This window comes from Oryzias latipes, chromosome 18 (assembly GCF_002234675.1).
Source record: "Oryzias latipes chromosome 18, ASM223467v1".
NCBI lineage: Eukaryota > Metazoa > Chordata > Actinopteri > Beloniformes > Adrianichthyidae > Oryzias > Oryzias latipes.
In genome coordinates this window covers 21,903,795-21,927,364 of record NC_019876.2, presented here as the reverse complement: position 1 = coordinate 21,927,364, position 23,570 = coordinate 21,903,795, and the positions used below count along the sequence as shown (strand labels likewise).

The 23,570-nt window shown below is 39.8% G+C and overlaps 1 protein-coding gene across 2 annotated transcripts in view; it reads left to right on the top strand.

Annotated features, from left to right (window-relative positions):
* nhsl2 (NHS like 2) overlaps positions 1–23,570 on the top strand; it is an 81,424-nt gene that overhangs the window by 9,847 nt on the left and 48,007 nt on the right. The window contains exon 1 of one of the 2 annotated variants that reach the window (XM_011487667.3): positions 18,115–18,495. The exons of the other annotated variant lie outside the window; for it this stretch is intronic. Within the exon in view, the coding sequence (XP_011485969.1) occupies positions 18,417–18,495 (79 nt within the window). The 5' untranslated portion in view covers positions 18,115–18,416. Of the gene's footprint in view, positions 1–18,114; positions 18,496–23,570 lie in introns of those variants that run through there. 2 annotated transcript variants of the gene reach the window in all.

Below are 23,570 nucleotides of genomic sequence, written 5' to 3'. Positions count from 1 at the left end.
TGGTACATTGAATAACAGACGTGTGAAGAACCTCCTGGGAGTTTCTTCATATGCACAGACAGAGAAAAAGAGTTCATGTGTGCTCAAAAACTTTCTTTGATCCTGTGTGCATGTGTGAACATTTTTGTGTCTTCTGCAGAAAACAAAAAAGAGGTGGGGTTCAGGTAAAAAGAGGAGAAACTCACTGGCAACTTTCTGCAATGGCTAAGAGCTGACCACACCTAGTCTCCAGACCGCCTATGCCAGAATGCATACATACTTAGTCAGATGCTCAGAGCTGAGGTCCATTAAGCTACGTTCACGCTGACCATTCAGAGGCTTGGATTTGGTTGTGACGAATTGATGACGTACCCTTTCATTCAAGGAAGAACCAACAGTTTGAAAATTGGTCACGGAGGAGAAATTAATAATTGCTGTTTGTCCCCGGCCAGAATTATTCAACACTAAGTCTTTCATATATTCGAACAGAGCTGTGAAAGAAAAAACCTGGAGTAAGATTCACGAAATTTACACTACTATAACATTTCACACCAAACCTCATCAAACTGTAGGTGGTGAACATGTACTAGATCAGTGTTTTTCAACCAGGTGTACCGTGGGAAATTACCCATTCACTGATCTAAAACATTTCCCATCTCCAGGATATCAGCTCTTTGTTCATCCAAACAGGCCCTGATAAAACACTGAGTACTTAGGAATAAAATACTTTTTACTTTGTGTTTATTTGATTCTATTAAAGACATTTTGATAAGAATGACGATACCGCGATTTAGCCGCAGCTTCAGCTCTGTTTTCAGAAAAGTCCCGCCCCTTTAACTGTCTCCGCCAATCATTCTTGGAGGCTTAATCATACGTCATCAATCTGACCAATCAGAAGTGGTCAAAGTCTTCACTTCCTTATTCTGATTCTGCTCATAAAGTCTCTCAGTTCCCACAAAAATACCAGCTAAAGCTTGTCTTTAGCAGTGTAGCTTTCCACAGAATCCGGGATCAGACCGTGGAACAAGTGAACAAAACAATGAAGCTCAGCTGCAGCAGTTTTCACACTACATCTCCCAAGATGCATCAGGTTAAAGTGACAGCGTCTCAGTGTAAAATGAGTCTTCCCTGTTAAACGTCTTGAAACCACAACAAACACACATCAAACAGTTTTGAAATCTTCTTGATGAAATCAGAGGTCAACAGTTTAGTTCTCCTTCATGGTTTGTGTTTATTAACAGCCAAACATCCCAGAGTTTGGTCCAAGTCATCTTTCTAACTGAAACACTTTTCTAATAATGTTTGGATTATTTTATATATAAAACTTAAGGAGAAGTAATAACAACATTTAAGAAACAGGATGAACGTAAAGTGGCCAACAGACACAATCAAACTAAATTGAAACAATTATTCATCTAAAAAGAAATAAAACATTTTTGTTAAAGTTTTCCAAGACTTCATTTTTGATTAAGACAAAAGAAAAACTAATAAAATTGCAACAGATTTACTTTTTGTGTAGCTACAGAAAACATAAATATAATGTTAGTCTTTTTGTGTAAAATTTATCAAACATATTTGTATCCTATAATTGTTCAAAAATTACAGTTGCTTTTGCATCAACATAGGAAAAAAAAATCACAATTTAGAAAGAATATATATATTTTTTCGTGAGGTTACATAAAATTGCATGTTAGAAAACTGGAGGAGAAAACAACTACCAGGGTAAAATGTCAAATAATTTAGTTGAAAATTATTACTGAAAACGAAATTAACTTTTATTACATCTTTAAAAAAAAAAAACATTGCAAAGGGACTGTACATCAATACAGACGATACAGTTTCTCCTTTTTTAATTTTTGGATGCTGGTGTGCCACGGGATTTTTGTCATGGAAAAAGTGTGCCTTGGCTCAAAAAAGGTTGAAAAACACTGCAGTAGTAAACTGTGGAAAAAGAGAAGAAGCCCCTCCTTGATAGTCTATTGTGAATGTCGCTTTATCTGTAAAAGACTGAACAAATCTTGCATCACCTCACTTCAGGGTAGGTGCAATATTCTTCTCCCCACCAGGGGGAGCAGTGGGACCATCTCGTTTCTGCAGGTCAATGGGTGTGAAGTCTTCGCCGTCTTCTTTGTGTTAAGCTGCCTCGCTGCAGTTACATGGCTGCTGTTTGCAATTAAACCCAAACTGCTGCACAGAGAAAGGAAAGAAAAAAAGCATCCATACAAGGAGATTAAATCAAAATTTTAATGGAAAAATAAATGACAGAAATCTAAATAGTTATTTCTTTAATTCAGTGCAGATTGTATCAATAAAGCTAAGCCCAAACAGCCAGTAGATTGTTTTTTTTTTTTTTTTTTTGTAAAATAAAGGAACAAAACTAAAACTAGGGAATATCTGGTATGGAGCAGAGAGACAAGTCAGTGTCATCAGCAGTGACATCATGAGCGATAAAGAGAGCTGACAGACTAAAGTTGTGCAGTGATGGATGGGAAGAAAATGCCCGACTGATGGCAATAATAATTTTATTTAGAAACAGTAGCTCAACAATAAAAACTGACAAAAGTGCTTTGCAATGGCCCACCACAAATACTAAATTAATTTAACTGTAAATAATTATGATTATTTAGGCAAAAATAAAAGCAAAAACTGTGTTGTTTTCTAAGACATAGTTTTAGCAGTTCATTAGAGATTCACCTCCAAGTTGTGAGCAGGACTGTTGGCCTGATTTCCCATCATTCCTTTGTTTACACGTTCTCCCGCTAACTTACAGCCTCTCACAACTCCAACCTAGCATTAGCATCAAGTTGTTTTTTCAATAAACTTTATTGTACATTTTTCAATTTACAGAAATTCAGTCTCTTGCACAATAAACAATTGTTAATATCAAACACACATATAAGACCGAAAAAACAAAAAACAGTAATATTTTTAATAATGTGTGTACCATTAGCATCAAGTTGGTGGCTCTAAAAAGAAATAAACAAGATAATGAGACCGTCCTACCAGTAGATGGTGCCACACACATACGGAGACCTGCCTGTTCCACTGCAGCTGCATGAAAAGCTGAGCTCAGCAGAACCACAGCTGAGGCTTCAGATCAAAAGTTAGCTGGTTAGCTGGAAGAGAAAAGAACTTGGAAAAACAGCTGAGGAAAGTTATGGTTGTAAGATTGCAATCCCCTGAGAGAAACTCCTGCTCAGCTTAGTGGCCGACAGATGAATTTCCAGGTGCTCCTGAAGAGTTCCTGATGGATGGATGTATGTCCTGTCTTTGCTGCTCAGTCCATCTTCAGTCTGCTGCTGTGCAGATTGGTGAATATTTCAAAATGAAAGCCTGTTTAGAGGGGCATGGATTCCTTCCTGCAGCTTTACCTCACCTTCAACTCTCCTGTAGGGGGATTAATCCATCATCAGTGCAGATACAAGCTGACCAAATGTTAAGAGTGTGTTGCAATAGCCTGAGCGTCCTTCCTCAGCGCAAGTCACACTAAATAACACATCTCTTGTGTGGAGGAAAAACTAAACAATAAAATAAAAGTATCCTCAATTACTAATTAAGTAGGATGTGATAAAGATTGTTCAAAAGGAACAATTACTGTACATCCTTAGTCTGTCTGCTCTCTTTATCCCATGCTCATATCATTTCTTAATTTTTTTTATTTCAGTAAAACAGAGCAGCTTTTCTAAACGTTTAACCAAAAAAGTAAATTCCTTAATTATTTTCACCCAAGAACCTCTTCTTTTGTTGTTGAACCTTTATTTATCCAGGTAGGTCGATTGAGACCAATTTCTATTTTACAACGACGACCTGAGTTTGCATCAACAGTACAAGAACATAATGCAGTATCAGTTTCATTCACAGAAAGCATGACATGTTTGCACATCAGTATTTACAATAAAAAGCCTATAGGAGGAAGTGAGTTACTTTTTACAATAAAAGACAGAAAGAGACCCATAAATCATTTAAATACATCTGTATTCATCACAGAACACATCTGCTAAAGATGTCTTAAAGGCAGCTAAGAAGACCAGGTTACGCAACTTCCATGGTTTCTGCGACTCATTCCAGTCATAGGGGGCAGAAGAAAAGATTGAGGAGCGTACCAGGGTGGAACTAACCCTGGGTGCAACCATAGTGAGAAAGTCTCGAGAAGGCAAACAACGAATACTGGTAGAGATGTTAAGGAGGGAACGAAGGTAATATGGAGTTTTAACAATCAGAGTCTTGTAAATGAAATGGTACCAATGGCAGTGATAGGTATTAAAAGGCGCAGAAGTGACAAAACAAATACAAGTGTGACAAAGGACACCCAATTTTTTTAAGGACAGTTTGTAGCGGATCTCTAGATAGTGTTGCCATAAGATTCAATTCAATTCAATTCAATTCAATTCAATTCAATTCAATTCAATTCAATTCAATTTTATTTGTATAGCCCAAATTCACAACAACAGTCGTCTCGATGGGCTTTGTATAGGTAGTTGAAGAAGTAAAACAAAAGGATCATGAATACATAGAATTCAATAGGAAAATACTAAATGGAACTAACAAACTGACTAAGTTAAACTGGACATCCCTTCCCTTAGATCCCCTTCGCGGTAAGGAAAAACTCCTAAAAAAAACGGATTCCGGAAAAAATTAAGAAATCTCAGGGGTGTCCACATGAAGGAGGGATCCTCCCCCAGGACGGACAGGCGATTTATCAGGACTCATAGAGAAGAACTAAGTTATCTAACTCTACAACTACATCTTTAAAGTCCAGCAGACGAGCTTCATCCAGACGGAGTTGGGGGGGCAGACGGGGGACGCGAGTCGAGCCAGAGACAGGATCCACAGCGAGGTGTAGGAGCAGGAGCAGAGACGAGGTCCACGGCCAGGTACAGAGCAGAGACGAGCCAGAGGCAGGATCCACAGCCAGGTGTAGGAGCAGTAGTAGAGGCGAGCCAGAGACGAGGTACACGGTCAGGTACAGGAGCACTCCCCCAGGAGGGTAGTGGGAAAGAGGAACAGTACATGAATCACACTGCACCAAACAGAAGCATGGAGAACTAAGTGATGAATAATAATCAAGAATAGTGAAGAGAAGGAGGGTAGAAGTAGATGAGAAAAGAGGACCGAACCCCAGTGCACCATAGTTACCCCAGCTTCAACTTCTAGCAGCCTTTTAAAACAAATATTTATTGTTATAAAGTGTAATTGAAACACATTAACATTAAGTTAAATAATCTCTGAATACTAACTAGTCTGACAATCAGCCTGTCCAAAGAGGAATGTTTTCAGTCTAACTTTGAAAGTAGAAACTGTGTCTGCCTCTCTTACATGAGGTGGGAGCTTATTCCATAAAACAGGGGCTTGGTGGCTAAACGCTCTACCTCCAACTGTACTTTTACTAATTCTAGGAATTCTAGGAATTCTAGGTGTTTTGTTTGGGTGGCAAGGGACCATGAAGTCCTTAATATAGGACGGGGCCATTCCATGTAAGGCCTCATAGGTTAACAGGAGGATCTTGAACTTGATTCTGGACTGGGAGCCAATGGAGCAAAACTAACACAGGAGTGATGTGATTTCTTCTGCTAGTTCCTGCTAACAATCTAGCTGCTGTGTTCTGAACAAGCTGGAGACTTCTTAAGGAACTCTTAGGACACGCTGCTAACAAGGAGTTACAGTAATCCAGCCTAGACGTAACAAATGCATGGATGAGTTTTTCAGCATCATTCTTAGAAAGTATAATTTCTGATCTTAGCAATATTCCGCAGGTGAAAAAAGGCAGTTCTACATGCCTGAGATATGTGAGCCTTAAATGATAAATCCTGGTCAAACAAACCCCAAGGTTTCTAACTGTGGAATTGGGGGATATACTTAAGCCATCCAGGATCAGACAGAGCATCTCTGAGGTTTTTAGGACCTAGTATAATGACCTTGGTTTTTCTGGGTTCAAGAGGAGGTAATTAATTGTCATCCAGGTCTTGATGTCTCTGATGCAGGCGTTCAGTTTCTTTGTATTGTCATTCTGGTCAGGCTTCATGGATAAATACAACTGCGTATCGTTGGCATAACAATGATAATTAATGCTGTGTTTCCTGATTATGTTTCCTAGGGGTAGCATATAAAGCATAACCAGGATGGGTCCCAAAACTGAGCCCTGTGGGACTCTGTAGTTAACTCGAGTGGACTGAGAAGAATGTCCAATTACATTAACGAACTGGTACCTATCAGATAAATAGGATTTAAACCACTGGAGGGCAGATCCTCTGATCCCTATGTCATGCTCTAATCTTTGGAGTAAAATACTGTGGTCGATAGTGTCAAAGGCTGAACTGAGGTCTAACAGGACCAGAATAGAAAGTAGTTGCTTTTCTGAGGCTAATAACAAGTCATTAGAGACTTATTCACCAGATTATGCTTTGTAGTGTGAGTGAGGGAGGATTTATTTTGTTACAAAACACCAGTTCTTGATTTAACTGCAGCTACTATTGTGTTAATATGAGAACCAAAGGTATGTGAACTATCCAGTTATACCCAAACATTTATATGAGCTGACACATAGCAGTGTTCTGCCGTTGAAGGTTGAAATACAGCCATTTATGCAAAATCATAAATTAATTTTTGTTAGTATTGATCTGAAGGTGTAGAGGGCCTGTTGCAAATCATTCAAACTATTTTGAAGAGATTATATGTCAGTCTCTACGGAACGGTTGGATGTGTACAATACAGTGTCATCAGCGTAAAATGAATGGTGGAATTTCCAGCAGTATGGGCAATTTTTTTTTGTATAGATTTTAAACAAAGTTGGTCCCAAGATGGACCCCTGACCCATTTTACATTATGTATGCTGTGGATTTTACCCAGTGGGTGTTTAGTGAGTAGAGTCAAGAAAGAGTTAAATAAAAGTAACCTGTTCATGTAAATATGAGACAAATCTGCTTTGTTTGGGTGAGAAGTGTGTTGACTATGTGGAGATAGTTTGATTAGACATTAATATTACGCAAAGTTATTTGAAAGTTTTTAAATTCAGGAAAAATGTGGCACAAGTTAGCATGCTAGCCATTAGAAACTTTCTTTTGACCCAAATCAGTCATGGCCCACATAGACCAGACTGTTTTTGCAATTCTTCTTTCTTAGTGCCTTGTGGCCAAAACTTTGCCTCTGCCACATTCTCAATGACAAAATTGCAACACTTCTAATATCCTGTGAAAATCGATTTTGGGCATAGTGATAGTGATAGTGAAAGTAGACTTTTGTTTATACCGGTTCTATAATAAATTTATCAACGTAAATTTTTATAATCGCAGTAAATGCAGATTAGGGGTGTAACGATTAACCGATGAATCATTTTATCCAACCAGATTGATCTGTCTGATGCAAGTTGTTAATTAAGTCAGATTAAACTTTACCATTATACAATCATTTCAAAATGAAATAAATCAATCACAATCGACATTGGAAAATACCATTTGGATTGAGGTACGGGAGGTTTATTTTACTGTAACGTAAAAGTGCATTATTCTAGTCCAATGTGTGAAAACACTGAATTTAGCAAAGACGTGACCATACAGGGTGGTAGAATGTTCTAATAATATTCCGTTCCAAATTATTTGATGTGGAAAAACAACAGTTGGCTTAACTTTAGGAAACAAAAATGTGAATGGATCTGCCATTAGTTCTTGTTTACCTGTTTGTTTGTTTGCACACATATTTAATTTAGTCTTGATTATCCTGTAAGAAATACAAGGAATCTGGAAAACTTCACCTGCACTGTTCAATATCCAGGTATTTATCTCTAAATCACTCTGGTTAAAGTTTTGGATAAAGATGTCCTGGATCCATTTTAGGTCAGTGAATCGGATCATTCAAAAAGAAACAAATATTGGCAACCACAAATTATGATATGAATCGTAAAAAATGAATTGTTACTGCTACAGATACATGCAGTTACAATCAAATCTTGACAATAAAAATAGGCTGGGCTTTATGGAAAAAAATATTTGAATGGATTATTGAACTATAGAACTTGATAAATGCAGAAAATACACCTTCTTTCTCTCTACTGATTTTAACTTGTACATCTCCATCACCACTTGCTATCTTCCTCCTGAACAATCTTCCCTGCATCTGCATTGTTCTTTTTTCAATGACTTTTTCCAATATAAATAATTTTGTTGCTGTATGTTTCACTTCAACCGTTGCATTAGGTTTTATCTTGAACCATCAATCGCAATAGTGGTAAGAAAACTGTAGGAATCATTTTTTGTTTTTCTTGTCCTGTTGCAAACAAACCAATCTCCAACTTGCACATAAATATGCCTCCTTGACTGTGAATGAATTGAGTGACCCTGCACAACAAATCAAAAGGTATCCTGTAAATTGCGCCTGCTCAATGTGTTTGTTTAGGGAAGTGAGAGATTTAGCGGATAGAGTGAGAGGAACGTAAATCTCATTTTGTAGTGACGACAAGACACTAAAAACCACATAGAAGCTAAAAGAATGAGATAAAGTGCTGCCTGATTCACAGTTTTAGCTGCATCAGCCTGCAGCTGCTTTTGAATACGTGTTAAAGCAGTAAAAGAGCCGCCACACAGCTGATCTTCCAGTCGTACCTCCACCAGATCTTATACCGTAGTTCAGCCCTGGCGATCCCCACGTACTAAAAACATGACGACACCACAGCAGGAGAAACCTTCAAAAAAAAGAATGGGGCCAAAATCTTTTATGTGGTTCAAATTCCACTAGTGGGATATCCAAACAACGTTTAGAAATTAGAAAAGGATGGCCAAAGGACAAAAGGGGTGGCCATTTTGTGGCAAAGTGGGAAACTTGGCAATTTTTAACACTTTTGTACAGTAAGGTAAAGGAAAGTTATCTTCACGAAAATACACACACGCTGCTAGGTTATGTCTACAACCACAACCAAAGTTTTTTTGACTGCAGGAAGTAGCTGCCATCTTGAATAAAAAATTAAAAAAGATCCTTAAGTACCATCGACTAATTTAAACTCATCCTAGGGATTTCTAACTGGCCCCTCCTAATTCCTGGAACATCATTGAAAAGCTAAATGTTGGATTTGGAAGTTAAATGGCATTCAATGGTGAGCTTGGGCAAGTAGCGTTCCCCTGTTGCTTGCACATTTTATACTGGAATATTGTGAAAACCTAATACCGGTACATAAATAGTTGGTGCAAGCTAAACGAAACGATATAACATGATATGGGCATATTAGAGGCATAGTTTAAAAAAATCACCATTGACAAGGAAATCCAAAAATTTATTTTAGCTGATTCTTCTAAAAATGACCTGTTCGTTACCCCCAGGCGACCAAAAATTGAAATGGTTTTTATGGAGATAAAACCACCAGAAAATTTGCCATTTTGAAAAAAGTTACCAGGGTGGCAGGGGCAGAGCAGAGGGGACATACACTGCTCAGCCAGTTGAGGGTGGGTCAAAAGGCGGGTAGTGTCGGCGTGCCATACAACGCCTCTTGCGGCTTAAACCTTTTTTTGTTCTGTTTCTTCTCCCCAGCATGGTGGAGGCCCTTCAAACCTGTTTGTTGCTTCTTAATGCCACAGAAAGGTTAATTGGTTTGTAGAAGTTGGTCTCTTCCTTGAAACACACATCGTTTTCCTTTTCCTGATTCACCTGCAATGATGGCGCTTACGCTCAGCGACCTAGAAACAACTTAGATGAGGTGTGCAATCAGAAAACATCTGCTGTATTGAGTACAAAACAGAATGTGGTCAATGGGGGTGGGGGTGCAAATGCATGTTACTTTGTCCTCTCCATCACCATGGTAACTTGTTTGCTGGCCTGGCACCATCACCATGACCCTGAAGGAAAGCTTTTGTACTGGGCTCGTCCCTTCATGCTGCAGCTGCACTCTTCATCAGATCACACGGAGTATGAGGCACTTTCCCACGCTGCTGGATGGGTGGCGGCGATGATGTCACTGACATCAACAGCTGTGTTGGTGATATCATGTTTCGCACTCACTGGAAAGTTTTCCGTCAGTGTCCTTGTCTGCTTAAGATATAATCAGTAAACCTGAATGGGATTTAGGTGCTGGCCACAGACAGCAGGAGAGACTGAGCCCCCCCAATAGAAAGAGTGAGAGTGAAAGCCAGAAATGAGTGAGAGACTGAGTACAGAAATGTTCAAGTACACATCTGGATGAGAACAAACTTGTTCAAGAAAAAATAAAGAAACGACCAAAAAGTTAGCATGTTTTATAGAGTGTAAATCGCAGTGGTAAAAAAAACAATGTATGATTAAGAAGAAATAAACACAAGTCGCTTTGGGAGAAAAGTGAACTTCGCAGTAAACGAGGACATGACGGTAAATGGTGTTTGAATAGAGGATGCACAAGATAGAGTTGGATGGAGGAAGCTGATTCACTGTGGCGACGCCTGAAGGGAAAAGCCGAAAGGAAAAGAAAAAGATCTCATCGCGCAGAGAACGATCAGATTCTCATCCATGTTTGTTGTATACAGCGCTTCTTCTTCTGGGTCGCTGTCAGTAGCAAATACTGACACACACACCTACAGTGTCCTCTAGTGGTTGCTAGTGGGAAACAACCGCTAAAGGGCAAATATATGAGCAGCTTCATGTTTTTAAAAAATCCCATTTAAGTCACTCCTTAGTTAAGTTGCACCCCTGGCCATCCATCCATCCATCCATCCATCCATCCATCCATCCATCCATGCATCCATCCATCCATCCATCCATCCATCCATGCATCCATCCATCCATCCATCCATCCATCCATCCATCCATCCATCCATCCATCCATGCATCCATCCATCCATCCATCCATCCATCCATCCATCCATCCATCCATCCATCCATCCATCCATCCATCCATCCATCCATCCATGCATCCATCCATCCATCCATCATCCATCCATCCATCCATCCATCCATCCATCCATCCATCCATCCATCATCCATCCATCCATCCATCCATCCATCCATCCATCCATCCATCCATCCATCCATCCATCCATCCATCCATCCATCCATCCATCCATCCATCCATCCATCTTCTTCTTATCCGGGACTGGGGCGCGGGGGGCAGCAGTCTAAGAATCTCTGGCCAAACTGTGCAAATAGCTGCAACTTATACTCCTAAAAAGGACTGGAGTGAGAGATAAAAAATCTGGATATGAGTTTTTAACACAAACTAATGACACTTCGTGTGATGAAGTGTGCTCTTGTGAAAATGTGTGTCAGTCAGACACTCTTAAGATGTATCTGTTGTGCTTGTTCAGGAACAGCGATTCAACAGTTACTTCTAAGTGTCAGATCTGTTTACTCTTTCATAAAGTGTTCCTCATTCCACCTGCACACCTGTTCTTCTAAGAGTCTTTCCTTTCCGGCATTTATTTCTCTGTGTGTTTCTGTGCCAACAGTTCAGTCAGCTCCTCCCTCCTTCACCTCCTTCCTGTAGCTTCTTCTTTTGATTCTTGCATTTTTGAACTCTTCTTGTTCCAAGTCTTCAGAAAACACTAGACTACAGAGCGGCTGTTGGAGGTACTGAGATACACTCTGTGGTTGTCTGTATGTCTTGTGTGTGTGGCTGTATGTGTGTTTTTGTCTGTGTCTGTGTGAGTTTGTGTGCATGAATGTTTTCGGAAAGGCATGTTGTTTCTATGTCTTTTTCTGTATATCCCTGTGTGTGTCTCTATGTGTTTGTCTTTGTATGTGTGGATGCATAGGTTTGTGTTTTTCTGTGTAAATGGATGTATGTGGTTGTGTGTGTGTGTGTATCTGGTTGTGTGTGTGTGTTTCAACAGTGACAGTTGTTTCTGCAAAGAATCGCCTGGTTATGTGTTGGAGTCTGAAGGTTTGCTTCACTTCAGTAGTGTTTGCTCTGAATATCATCTGAAGTGAAGTGAAGGAAATGAGTTGAAGAGAAAAGCATGCTATCAATTTCAGTATTGATGAGTTTCTGATGGACACATCTGAGTTTATTTGGCTTAAACTCTGGTTTTGTGTCTTTACCAATGAAAGAGGTTTTCTGTCAGTGTCTCTAAGAACTATAGTTGGGCTGGTACTCTTCCTTGAATTTTTGTTATTTTTTTACATTTTCACAAATAAACAGCTGGGATTCTATTAGATGAAAATACAAGATAAAAGTACGATAGCTTGAATAAGTCGTTATTGATGGTAATATTTTCTCGTTTTTATCTTAATTTAGGATTAAAGTAAACTCTCAAAAGCAAGATTCCTGTAAAACCACCAGTTAAGAGTTTTTCTAAAACCCTGTTAGGAAGCCTTTTTTTTAACCCATAAAACGCATTTTGTACCTCCATCAGCTGTGCAGTTTGTCGAAGACAGCATTGGGTAGGGATGCTTAGTCTTTTCTGAAGGTTACATGCTCTAGTGTTCTGCTTTTTGTAACAGCCAGGTAAGCGTTTTTCTTTTTTATTTAGAAAACATTCATTTCTGTCATATTTGATGAAATCTGAAAGGACCTGCCGCTTTCAGCCAGCCTGACCTTCCTAAACAGCTGCCAGCATCTGCTTGGAAAGGCTGTGAGTATCTGTGATGCAGCTTTTGGCACAAATGATTAAAATGTGAGATCACAGTTTCCTGTTCTTGGTGGAACATTCCAGCAATTGTGGACCTGATTCTTTGAGTTGTTTCTTCTTCTGTGCAAAAAGAAATTACTAGTATGCCTCTTTATCTGTAACTATGAGGTTAAACAGGTACATTTTGATTTATCTTTATTTATTTTGCTTCAGTTACTTAGTTGTGCGGTTTGGCGTCTTTGTGTGCACACAGCTGAACCAAAGGCACAGCAGAGTAAACAAGTAGATACAGTATGCAAGCTGTTGATCCTAAATCATCATAACACCTCAATTTAGTTAATTTTGTTTTTGGGATAGACACAAACTAAATGAGATGAGAGCGCAAGCAGCACAACAACAGATTAAGCAAGAGAATAGACAAAAAAGCAACACTATAACGGAAAAAACTTCGGCAACCTATTGAGTTTGTGCTCCTGCTCTTTACAGGAATATCATTATTACAGAATACATTTCCATTGTTTGCTGATGATACTCAGCTATATTTATCTGTTTAACCGTGAAATGTCTGCTAGTTTACAGTTTTTCAAGACTTCAAGAATTTCTTGAAAATTTAAGGACTTGAACAAATTCTAATAATCTTTTTTTAAAGATCAGAAAACTGTTGTTGTTGTTCTTGGACCAGAGCTCAAAGATCCAGTTGGTGACAACATAATCAGATGGAATTGTATTTAATGGATCCCTAGTCCTACTAGAGAGATTTTTGATGAAGAGGATAGCATCAGAAACAAACACATTTAATACATATTTAGAGAAACTTGTTTAAAACACGAAAAATAAAACATTCAGATCAGTAATTAAAATTAAAATTTACTGCAAAACCAGAATAAAAGAGTTCAAAGACTTTGTCAGTCGCACGGTAATCTAAAAAATAGAGTTTTCATTCTGAACTTGAACATGGTCAGAGTAGAAATAAGTCCATTATCATCAGGAGGAAAGTTCCAGATTTTAGCTGCATGAAGCTGAAACTTCATCCTGTTTTGTTCTGATTCTGGACCTCAGCAGCAGGTCCGTCAGATTTGCTGTGACCATTAAAGTTTATGGGTTACAGTCCATAATTACTAGAACTTGACTTGTATGTTTTAGATAAAGAGACTTAAGGTGACTGTAAGCACTTTCTCTGTCCTTATCTCAGTCAAAGATGATTATCTCTAATGTCTGTGTTCACATGCTTATGGTTGTTTTGCATCCACTCAGTGATTTGTTGAATGCAGTGACAGAGTTAGCCTTCCGGTCCAGATTCACCTGGACTATTGTAAATCTGAGTGTCATTTGGATGATTGTGGTTGGACACATTACTGTCACCCATTAACCCTTGTGCTATCTTAGATGACCCCACCCTTGCATTGACGTGTTCTCCCTACCATGACAACGGTGGATAAAGGTGGAAAGATTTCATGTAATCCATGGACACCAGTGAGGTTCACAAATCATTGAAGAAAATGGTTCAGAGCACTGTCTAGTGGGTCTAGATGACCCACCTCCCAATGTTAAAGTGCCTAGGATAGCACAAGGGTTAACTGGCTGAGAGGAAGTGTGTAGATTGAACAATAGAGGTCACACAATGGACCTCTGGGGGAACTAAAAGGTCATGGCCATGTGTTCATAATTCTGTTGATAAATTGCTCAGCACAGTTTTGTCATTGGGTTTTATCAAATCCAGAATCTAGTAATTGACAAATACCGCAATCTCATTGCATCTAAACGTGGGATAATGTTTAACTTTTTCACTGAAGCAAACAGAACAGTTGAGCTGTTATACATGGATGCATGTTTTAAAAAACATCTTATTGAACACAATGGATATTTGTTATGCATTTCATGATGAACCTGAAGCTGTGTTTTGCTCAATGGCAGTCAACAAGTCCATTTTCTTTGCACTGATAAAAACCACATTTCTCCATGGTGCCCTCTAACCATTTTAACCTTATCAGGAGCATGAATGAACACTCAGAACATTACAAGTGTTTATGTCCAACAGATCATTACAATCAAAACAAATGGCATTTCAAACCTAAGTTTCCTCAATAAACAATGCTCTTGTGGTTTCATTTATATGTTTTCTCTGCACAGCTTGAATTTTAGTTGCCTCTTTTCTTACCACATGTCAACAGTGTCATGACCAGCTCAAATAAAAGCCAAAAGTATATTTTCTACCTATATTTAACCCAACTAAATCTGCAAAGAAAAGTAAATGAGTTGGTAAGGCTGCAGCGTCATCTGCCAGGTGGGAGAAAGCAACGCCACAAATCCCAGCAGCTTTTATGCGCGCTGTGGAACTGGCCAGGTCTGCCCCGAGGGTGGAGACTCCAGCTCAACCAGGACCTGCAAACCAGGAAAGAAAACATGCACCTAAAGACTCAAGTCTGGAGGAGGTGAAAACTGGGGTTGTAACAATAGTTAGGGGCTCGGCGCACGAAAAACCTTTGGGGTTGGGGTATTTGAAACTAGCACCTTCCCCCTGGGTGGCCTCATGGATTTGGACTCCCTCTCCCCTTGATTTTTAATTACATATCACATATAGGACCGTTTGGAAGGAGGGTGATTGGACACCACTGCCTACCAGCAGGAGGTTTTACCAACTGGAACTAACACCATGTAGTAAAAACACTCACTTCCAAAGTATAACACACACCTGCAAATTCTACCAAAGGAAAATGGTCATACCTCCTACCTTGTCTGTATAGGACAATATATTGACTGTATAGGACAGCTGAACTGAATGACTCCTCCCCTCTCATGTTCCAAACAGGAAGTACCCGCTGGTTCCAAGAAGCTGAAATCCCATAGGCTTCTATTGAGAAAGAAACAGCTATTACTGAGTCATTATTGGCAGAATAACCACGCTTGCGCTGACACCTTGAGTATTGATATTACCTCTGAGCTGGTGGGGTGCCTGAGCCCCCCGGTGGTTGGTTTTAGGTCCGTGCTTCCATGTTCCCGGTCGCTCTGTATTTTTGATCGTTGACCTTGGCTGTTCGCAGATTACCATTTTTATCTGTCAGGGGCCTCTGCCTTCCGCCAGCTTCTTCCAATGATACTTTTTCTTTTTTTTGAGGGGGGGTTTGGGGTCTATGTATACCTACAATGTTAGATTGAGAGTGAGCTGAACCTTAGAGGAATCTCTGATGGAATGAGAGGCGGGAGGCAGGGATTACCATGGATTAGTAATGGTTTAAGGGTGTTTGTCAAATTGAGCCCCGACACATATTTCCTTGTTAAGGTGTCATGTGACTAGAAGCATAAAAAAGAGGAGGGGAAAGATGTCATTTGGGACTCTCGGCATCACTGATCCCTGCTCCCAGAACTTGTGTGTCTTTAAAACTGACCTGAGAACCAGGAGGCTCACTTCCCCACCAAAGACACGCCTGGTGTTTCCGGCAGCTTGTGTGTGGTAGCTCGATGTGAGAGCCTGCAGAGAAAGGAGGAAGAGAGGGAGCATGGTTGGAAGAAAAGGTTGGGATAGATTTATGAGGAAGCGGCACGGCTCTCTGTAACGGATCAATGCAAGGACACACTTGCATACTCTGTGCTGCGTTCAATAACAATGCCCTCTGCAAGCTGCATGTGAGCACAACTCTGAAAAATCAGAGAAATGTTTGACATAAACATGAAACCGTATTGAGATAAATCTGTTTATGACTAAGGACTGGAGTGTATATGCCTGTACAAAGTGATGGCAGCTGCTCTCTCTATCACCTTCCTATTTTCCTGCTTCTGAATGGGAATTCTCAGATTCATCCCTACTGTTTATTTCATCATCATCCTCTCCTCATCATTGGCCTCTTCCCCTCTTCCTAATGAGACCATCATTTGCTATTACCCTCCGTGTCTGTGATGCAAACTTTAACTTTATTGATTTGAAATGCTAACTTAGTCCTTTTCTTTTATTCACCTTTAGCATAATGTCATCTGTTTAAATACAGATGAAAACGTCAGCACTTAGTTCTGTATTTGTTTATCGTCACACTAGTCCTTATGTTCAGATTTAGAGAGCATTCGTTGAATTACATGTATGTTAATCGCCAACGCTGGGATTTATTTTGCTGTAGACTGTAAACTGATCAGAGTGGCTTCAGTATTTTTCTGGTTATTTTCTTAAAAGTCTCAGCCTCATAAAGACATTAACTATCCATGGAAACAAAATATGTTTAACTTTTAGCAAAAGAAACATGTATCCTAAAATAAAAAAGTTTCATTTAGACAAAAATTGGTTAAAGTTCCACTCTGATCCTCTTTTGATAAATTTCAGTGGTCTTTTACTAATAATTATACAGTTTTCAGACTAAGTTTTCAAAAAAAAACTGTTGTTTTCCAGAACATAGTTTCTGCAAAATGGCAGGAATTCATTAGAATTTGTCAGCACCTCACAAATAGTAAGCAATATTGGAGGAATTCAGTAGTGCAGGTTTTAACCAGATGCCAGTTTAGACGAGGAAAACATGGATCTATTTGTCTGCATGTGGATGGATCAGAATGGAGCAGAGCAGGAAGTTTGTGGCCCGCTGACTTTAGCATCTACGTCAAAGCTACAAGCTTTTTTTTGTCTGCTCCTAATCCACAACAATTTGAAAAAAATAATACTCAGAAACACAATTTTAAGATTAATTTTCTTAACATATGTCCTCCATAATGACAAAAAGACTGAAAGAACATTTTATAAACACCAAAAACACAATTTACATCAAAGTAGGACTTGAAAGAGACTTAAACAAGTGTGTTCTATCAGCATAATAATGAATGCAGATCGCTGGATGGGTTTGATCTTGTGCTGTAAGTAAACATTCAAATGCCCACTCTATGGCTTAAAAACATCACTTTGTGTTCAGGGTTCTGTTTTTTTCTTTTTTTTTACTGTGAGGTTGTGGGTTCAAATCCACACTTTGGTGACAGTCTTCTTGTTTAGCACTTGGGATTGTGGGTGGTGTTAGTGGGGTTGAACCAAAAAATGGTTCCACGGTGCGGCCGTGACTGTGCCGCACCGCACTGCTTCATCTAGGGAGGGGCCAAGCGCTGACAAGAAATGACATCACTCTAAGGTTATAACAACGCATGCAACTTTGTTTAGTTTAGTTTTGTGTTTGAATTTTTGATTTGTTATGTTGTATTGAATGTTGGTACTTTTAACTTAGTTTTGTGTGGTTTTGCTGTGTTTGGTTTTGTTGTTTAGTTTTGTTCAGGTGCATTTTATTGTGTTAGGTTTTTTTGCCTATGGGTTAGATTTTGTTTTATTTTGCGTTTATGCTGAGTTTTGTTATTTTTCACAAATTTCACACTTTTAACTTTATAATTTGTTTGTTTTTGTGTGTGTGTTAATTTTGTTGTTAAGTATTGTTGTGGTTGTTTTTGTCTTGTTTGGTTTTGTGGTCACATTCAGAGAGAGAGCCCTCTCATTCAAAGTCACATGACTGCACATAAGCTTTGGCTCAATCCGTCTATGATCAATCTCCGTGAGAGACCCCCCCCCCCCCCCCCCACTGGAAATTTTCTGCCTTCTGATTGGCTGTTTTTTCATGAACCGAACAGCTGGATTCTCCTGGCTGCAGCACACAGAGACATTCACAATTCCCTCTTTTCCTGCGTGTATCCCTCTTGCACACATGCGTGCTCTCGTGCACGTTCATGCACCTTGCTGCATTCTTTGTGAGCAGTTCACGTATCACGGAGCTCATGCTTGAGAGCATCACAGCCACACACTTCTACAGGATCCTCTGTGACGGTCCGTGCATGCTCTCCCCCCATCGCTGCTCAGATCCCTGTGCACGTTCTCCTGAGCTCTAACGCCTCAGCTCACAGATTTCAGCCGTTCGGTCAATGAATACTCAGTAACCAGAATGTGTGTGCTGATGGCATGAGGCGGTGATGTTTTGGGACAGGAAGAACACTGCAGGAAATTCCCAGCGGCGGTCCAAAGGCAGACAGCGACCAAAACCCACCACAGGTATTTCCACCATTGACCTGTGCACCACCTTTGCTTTAGCCATCCATGCATCCATCCAGATGTTTACTCTGTCCCAGCTTTCCCCAACCTTGAGGATCAATTCTTCTCCTTCCAGTGTAATCTGTCTTTCATTTATTTTTACTTCTATCTTATCATGACCTTTAGCACACACATGCATGTGTTTGTCATGTCTCGTGCATGTCAGTCTGGTGCTTGTCATTCTCAGCTCCTTTGCTGGTCTCAGTTTTCAATGTCCTCATTTGTCTGCTTTTGGACTGTTCTTCCACCGACCATTTTTCTTCTTTAAATACCTCCCTCAAACTATTACTCCTTCACACAAACACGTGCACACGTACGTGCACGCTGGGAAGCTCATGTTGGGTGTGTTTTATCTCTGCTGGAGAGAGGATGCCGGCAGGACCGTCATTCAGCCCACCAATGTCCATTTTTCTCCATCATTCCCTCTGAGATCTGATTCTGTCTTTGCTTCCAGGTCATCTGTACCATCTGCCCGTTTTCTGTCTTTTATCTGCTCTGATGTGGGGGGGTCTGTGTTCCTGTCCCAGGAGGTTTCAGATCCGTTGTTCTGTCCGTGTGTCTGAAGGGTTTCATCTTCTGGGGGACATCAGTGCAGTGTGCTATTCTTCCTCCTGTCCTGTCGCCAGGTTTGATGGCAGGGCTGACGGTTTTTGTGGTATTTTTGTCACGCACTTGTACGCTTTTCACACAGCCTTGTCTCATGCTGCAATCTTGTGCACACGCGTGCACAAAGAGCTGCACGAGACCACTAGTGAGGCAGCATGGACGCCAGAAGGGGGTGCTTAAATGACAGAGCTGATAGAAAAAAAAGATTAATATTGAGTGTGTGTGTACGCAGAGGTGTGCGTATCCATGTGAGACACACACACATAGAGAAGACATTTATACCAACACACAGACACACACATGCACAAATGCAAAATCGTACACGTTCACATATTAAGGGTCTCCTTAGTATGCCCCCCCCCAATGGAGAAGACATGCATAATACCCACACACACACATATTACGAAAACAAATAAGTATAGCCACACACAGACACACACACAAACACACACATTAAGGAGTCTTATGTGTATATCCACACACAGACACACACATTTAGGAGACTTATGAATATACCTACATGGAGACACACACATTAAGGAGACACGTGTATACCCACACACAGACACACACACACACTGAAAAAAACACATTGAGAAGACACATGGGTATACCCACACACAGACACACACAAACACACACATTAAGGAGGCTCATGTGTATACCCACATACAGACACACACATTAAGGAGATGCGTGTATACCCGCACACAGACACACACACAAACACACACATTAAGGAGACTTATGTGTATACCCACATACAGACACACACATTAAGGAGATGCGTGTATACCCGCACGCAGACACACACACAAACACACACACTGAAACACACACATTAAGAAGACACATGGGAAAACCCACACGCAGACTCACACACACATTAAGAAAACACATGAGTATACTCACACAAAGACAAACACACACATTAAGAAGACTTATGTGTATACCCACATACAGACACACACATTAAGAAGACACGGGTATACCCGCACACACAGACACAACGACACACACACACACACAAACACACTCTGAAACACACACATTAAGAAGACACATGAGTATACCCACACACAGGCACACACCGCCATTAGGAGACATGTGTAAAACAACACACACACGCACAAACACACACATTAAGAAGACACATGTGTACACACACACAGACACACACACACACACCACCATTAAGGACACATGTATACCGACACTCATGCACAGACACACACATTGGGGAGATGTGTATACCCACATACAGACACGCACATGCACAAACACACATTAAGAAGACACATGAGTATACCCACACACATCTATAGACACCGCCATTAGGAGACATGTGTATAACGACACCAACACGCACAAACACACACATTAAGGAGACACATGTTTATACCCACAGACAGACATGCACATGCAGAAACACACACACACAAACCTGTGTAGAATTTATTTATTGCAATCTCTTTTGCAAAAATATTCCATCTTTTTTAAATGTTCAGTTTAAAAAACTGCGATAAGCTACTGAAAGAGAGAGAGCATGAAAGGAACGTGGAAGACAAAAAAGGAAGAGGAGGAGACAGAAAACATGCCTGGGAGCATGTGCAAGCCAGAGGCTGCTGTTGCCATGGCCACCATGCAGGTGTTGAAGCTCGTCAGCTGATTGCAGCTGGCGTACCTTTCTTTTTTTATAGTTTAAAAGGAGACTCAATGCATGAAAGCCAGTGCCTGCAGATTTCAACTGCAATAGAAATCGTTTCATCAGAATAAAAACAGATGCTTATAGTGAAGGTAAGCCTAAAGACAAATATACACAGACGAGCCCACATGGAATCATGAATGAGCCGAATTCTGGATGCATGCGTGTTTTTGTGCAGAGTGCATGTGGGATCTGCGTTTCAACTTGAAGAGTTGAAGGTCATCCTGAACGTAAAAAAGAAAATCTTTGTTAAAGAATCCAGATAAATATGTTTGATGAGAAGTCATTACATCTGCTTGATAGTCTCACTTTTGTAGAAGACTAAACTCTGACCAATGGGTCTATCATGGCATCAGGGCAGCGTTTGGTGGCAGAATCATGATCTGTTCAGCGGGGTTTGAAAACTGGTGAGGTCAGCTGGTCACCTGCCTTAGTTATTTTTAATCCTTCATGACTCATCTAACCACAATCAAAGCAAAGACGAGGCCAAATAGTGTTAAAATTGTCTAAAACAAGATTTATTCAAAGGGGTTCACAATCATGTGTCATAACTATTGTTTGTTTGAGGCCAAACATTTCAAAGCTAAACACTTTTTGAAACTTTCATGTTAAATTTTGAACGAAAACCATACGACTGTCAGTGTCATTCCTACGTCATTGTAAACAGCTGGTGTGGTTAAAAAACTCACAGGTGAGTTCAGAGTTTGTTAAAAGTGGAAAAATGAATGTATTTAAGATACCGCAATAATTATATCTAATATAAGAATGACTGACATAAATTAATTGCTGCACACATTCACAATCCAAAAGGTTTTTGGATGTAAATAGTAGCTTATATTCATCGTGCATTTTGATATTATGGTTTTGTGAAGTAAAACACCTTTTTATTAAGTTTTACAGATCAAAAACTGTGATTTTCTGCATCTATTATTGTCTGCAGGATCATCTGAGTCTGCCTTTGTTTGTACTGCAGCATTTTTCTCAAGGGATCCAGACTAGCATGGCATTCCCACAAAAAAAGCCTTTACTTAGTTGACTTTTGTAGAATCTCACAACAGCCACTTTGTGTTATTGAGACTTTCCCTTCTGTAGAATCCTCCCACACTGACTCAGGCTATTTGGGTGAATTTTACAAGTATCTAGATGAACGATTAACTGTATTTAATACATTACAAATCAGTGACAACTTTCAAAATTAAGAAGTGTTTTATTGAATCTGTAACCACCTTTAAACGTCTAGAGGCAGATTTAAACTGCGTTTAGGATCCATTTGAATGTAATCACTTCCCCTGAAAATGTCCTTTGACTGCCAAACGTAAGGCTAAAGAAATGATGCCTTAGAGGACAGCTAGGATGATTGGAGAGAATGGAGACACATCAATATGATGTCTGTGGTGGTTTCTATCTCTGAACTCAATAGATCAGACATTTTTACATGCAGTTTAGGAAGTTTTATTTTCAATAGTGCATTTTGTTCTCATTTCAGAGGGAAAGTGGCTTCATATTAATCTGAAGCTCTTGAGTTCGACTCTATAGTTTATTTCTTTGTCATTGTTCCATAAAGTACAGGAGAGCACTGAGCTCAGACATGCTCAATAGACACATTTCTGTGACTGAAAATATTTCAGATAACATTGCAGTGATGCACTTGTCTTCAGTTGGTCTTTTATTTTATGCTATAGAATTATGTTATTCCTTAGAGAGTCCGGTGTGATCTGCTGCTGTCCGAGCTGGCGTCCTCCACAGATCCACTGAGCCAAGGCCGGACGTACAGTAGGTATGGGTAAGAGGGGCAAATGCTGTGACTGCGCCCCACCCCCCAAAATGTGATGGACCAAAAAAATCCAAAATTAATAATGAAATCATTACAAATAAAGAACGACACCAGAAAAATCCTAAACCAACCAAAAAGCACAAAAGACAACAAGAAAAACTGAATAAAAGACAAAACCAGCGTTTTGCTTGTGCTGGTCGCAAGCCTGGTAAATGCAGAAGGTGGTGTCAGGAAGAGCATTCAACAGAAGACTTGTACGACAAACAGATAAAAGGTGAAGATAGATTTATGGATAGACAACCTGATATGATCAAAGCAGGGTTTTCTGAGCATTTTAGGGTCCCCCCCCAATATTCTACCTGCACCCCATAGTGGTGCCTGAATCCAGGCCTGCACTGAGCATTCTCATGAAAGCCAGAGTCATCCTGTCAACCCTAAGGGTGGAGATGGTTGTTGAGAAGGAAACCAGTAGGAAGCAGATAAACACAGATGCACAGTCTCCGCCCCCCAGCCTGACCATAAAGGCCTTTTCCTATAGACATGCATGACGCAGATGATCCATGTCCATGTCCCCCTTATTTTAAACACAAATGATCCAGATGAAAGCTAAACGTTTCAAAGTCTGCTTAAGACAAATAATTACTCCTGATTAACATGCTGGAATGAAAAAAAAGGAAATTAAGAAAAATTCATTTTAAAGTTGAATTTTAGCAGCTGGAATGATCTTGTTGAAGAGGATTGTGTCAGCAGATCTTCCATTGACACCTTACTGAAAGATCTTCAGACTTCACAACCCTTCATCTTTGAAGTGGACTGTTCAAGATGCTCAACTTTTAAATTTACCAGAGGATAAAGATGGGAAAATTGTTTTAAGACCAATGGAACAAATGTTAGATTTACGGCTTCTAGAATTTGGTTTAAGTCTGAAAGTTTTTAAATTATTTATTAAAC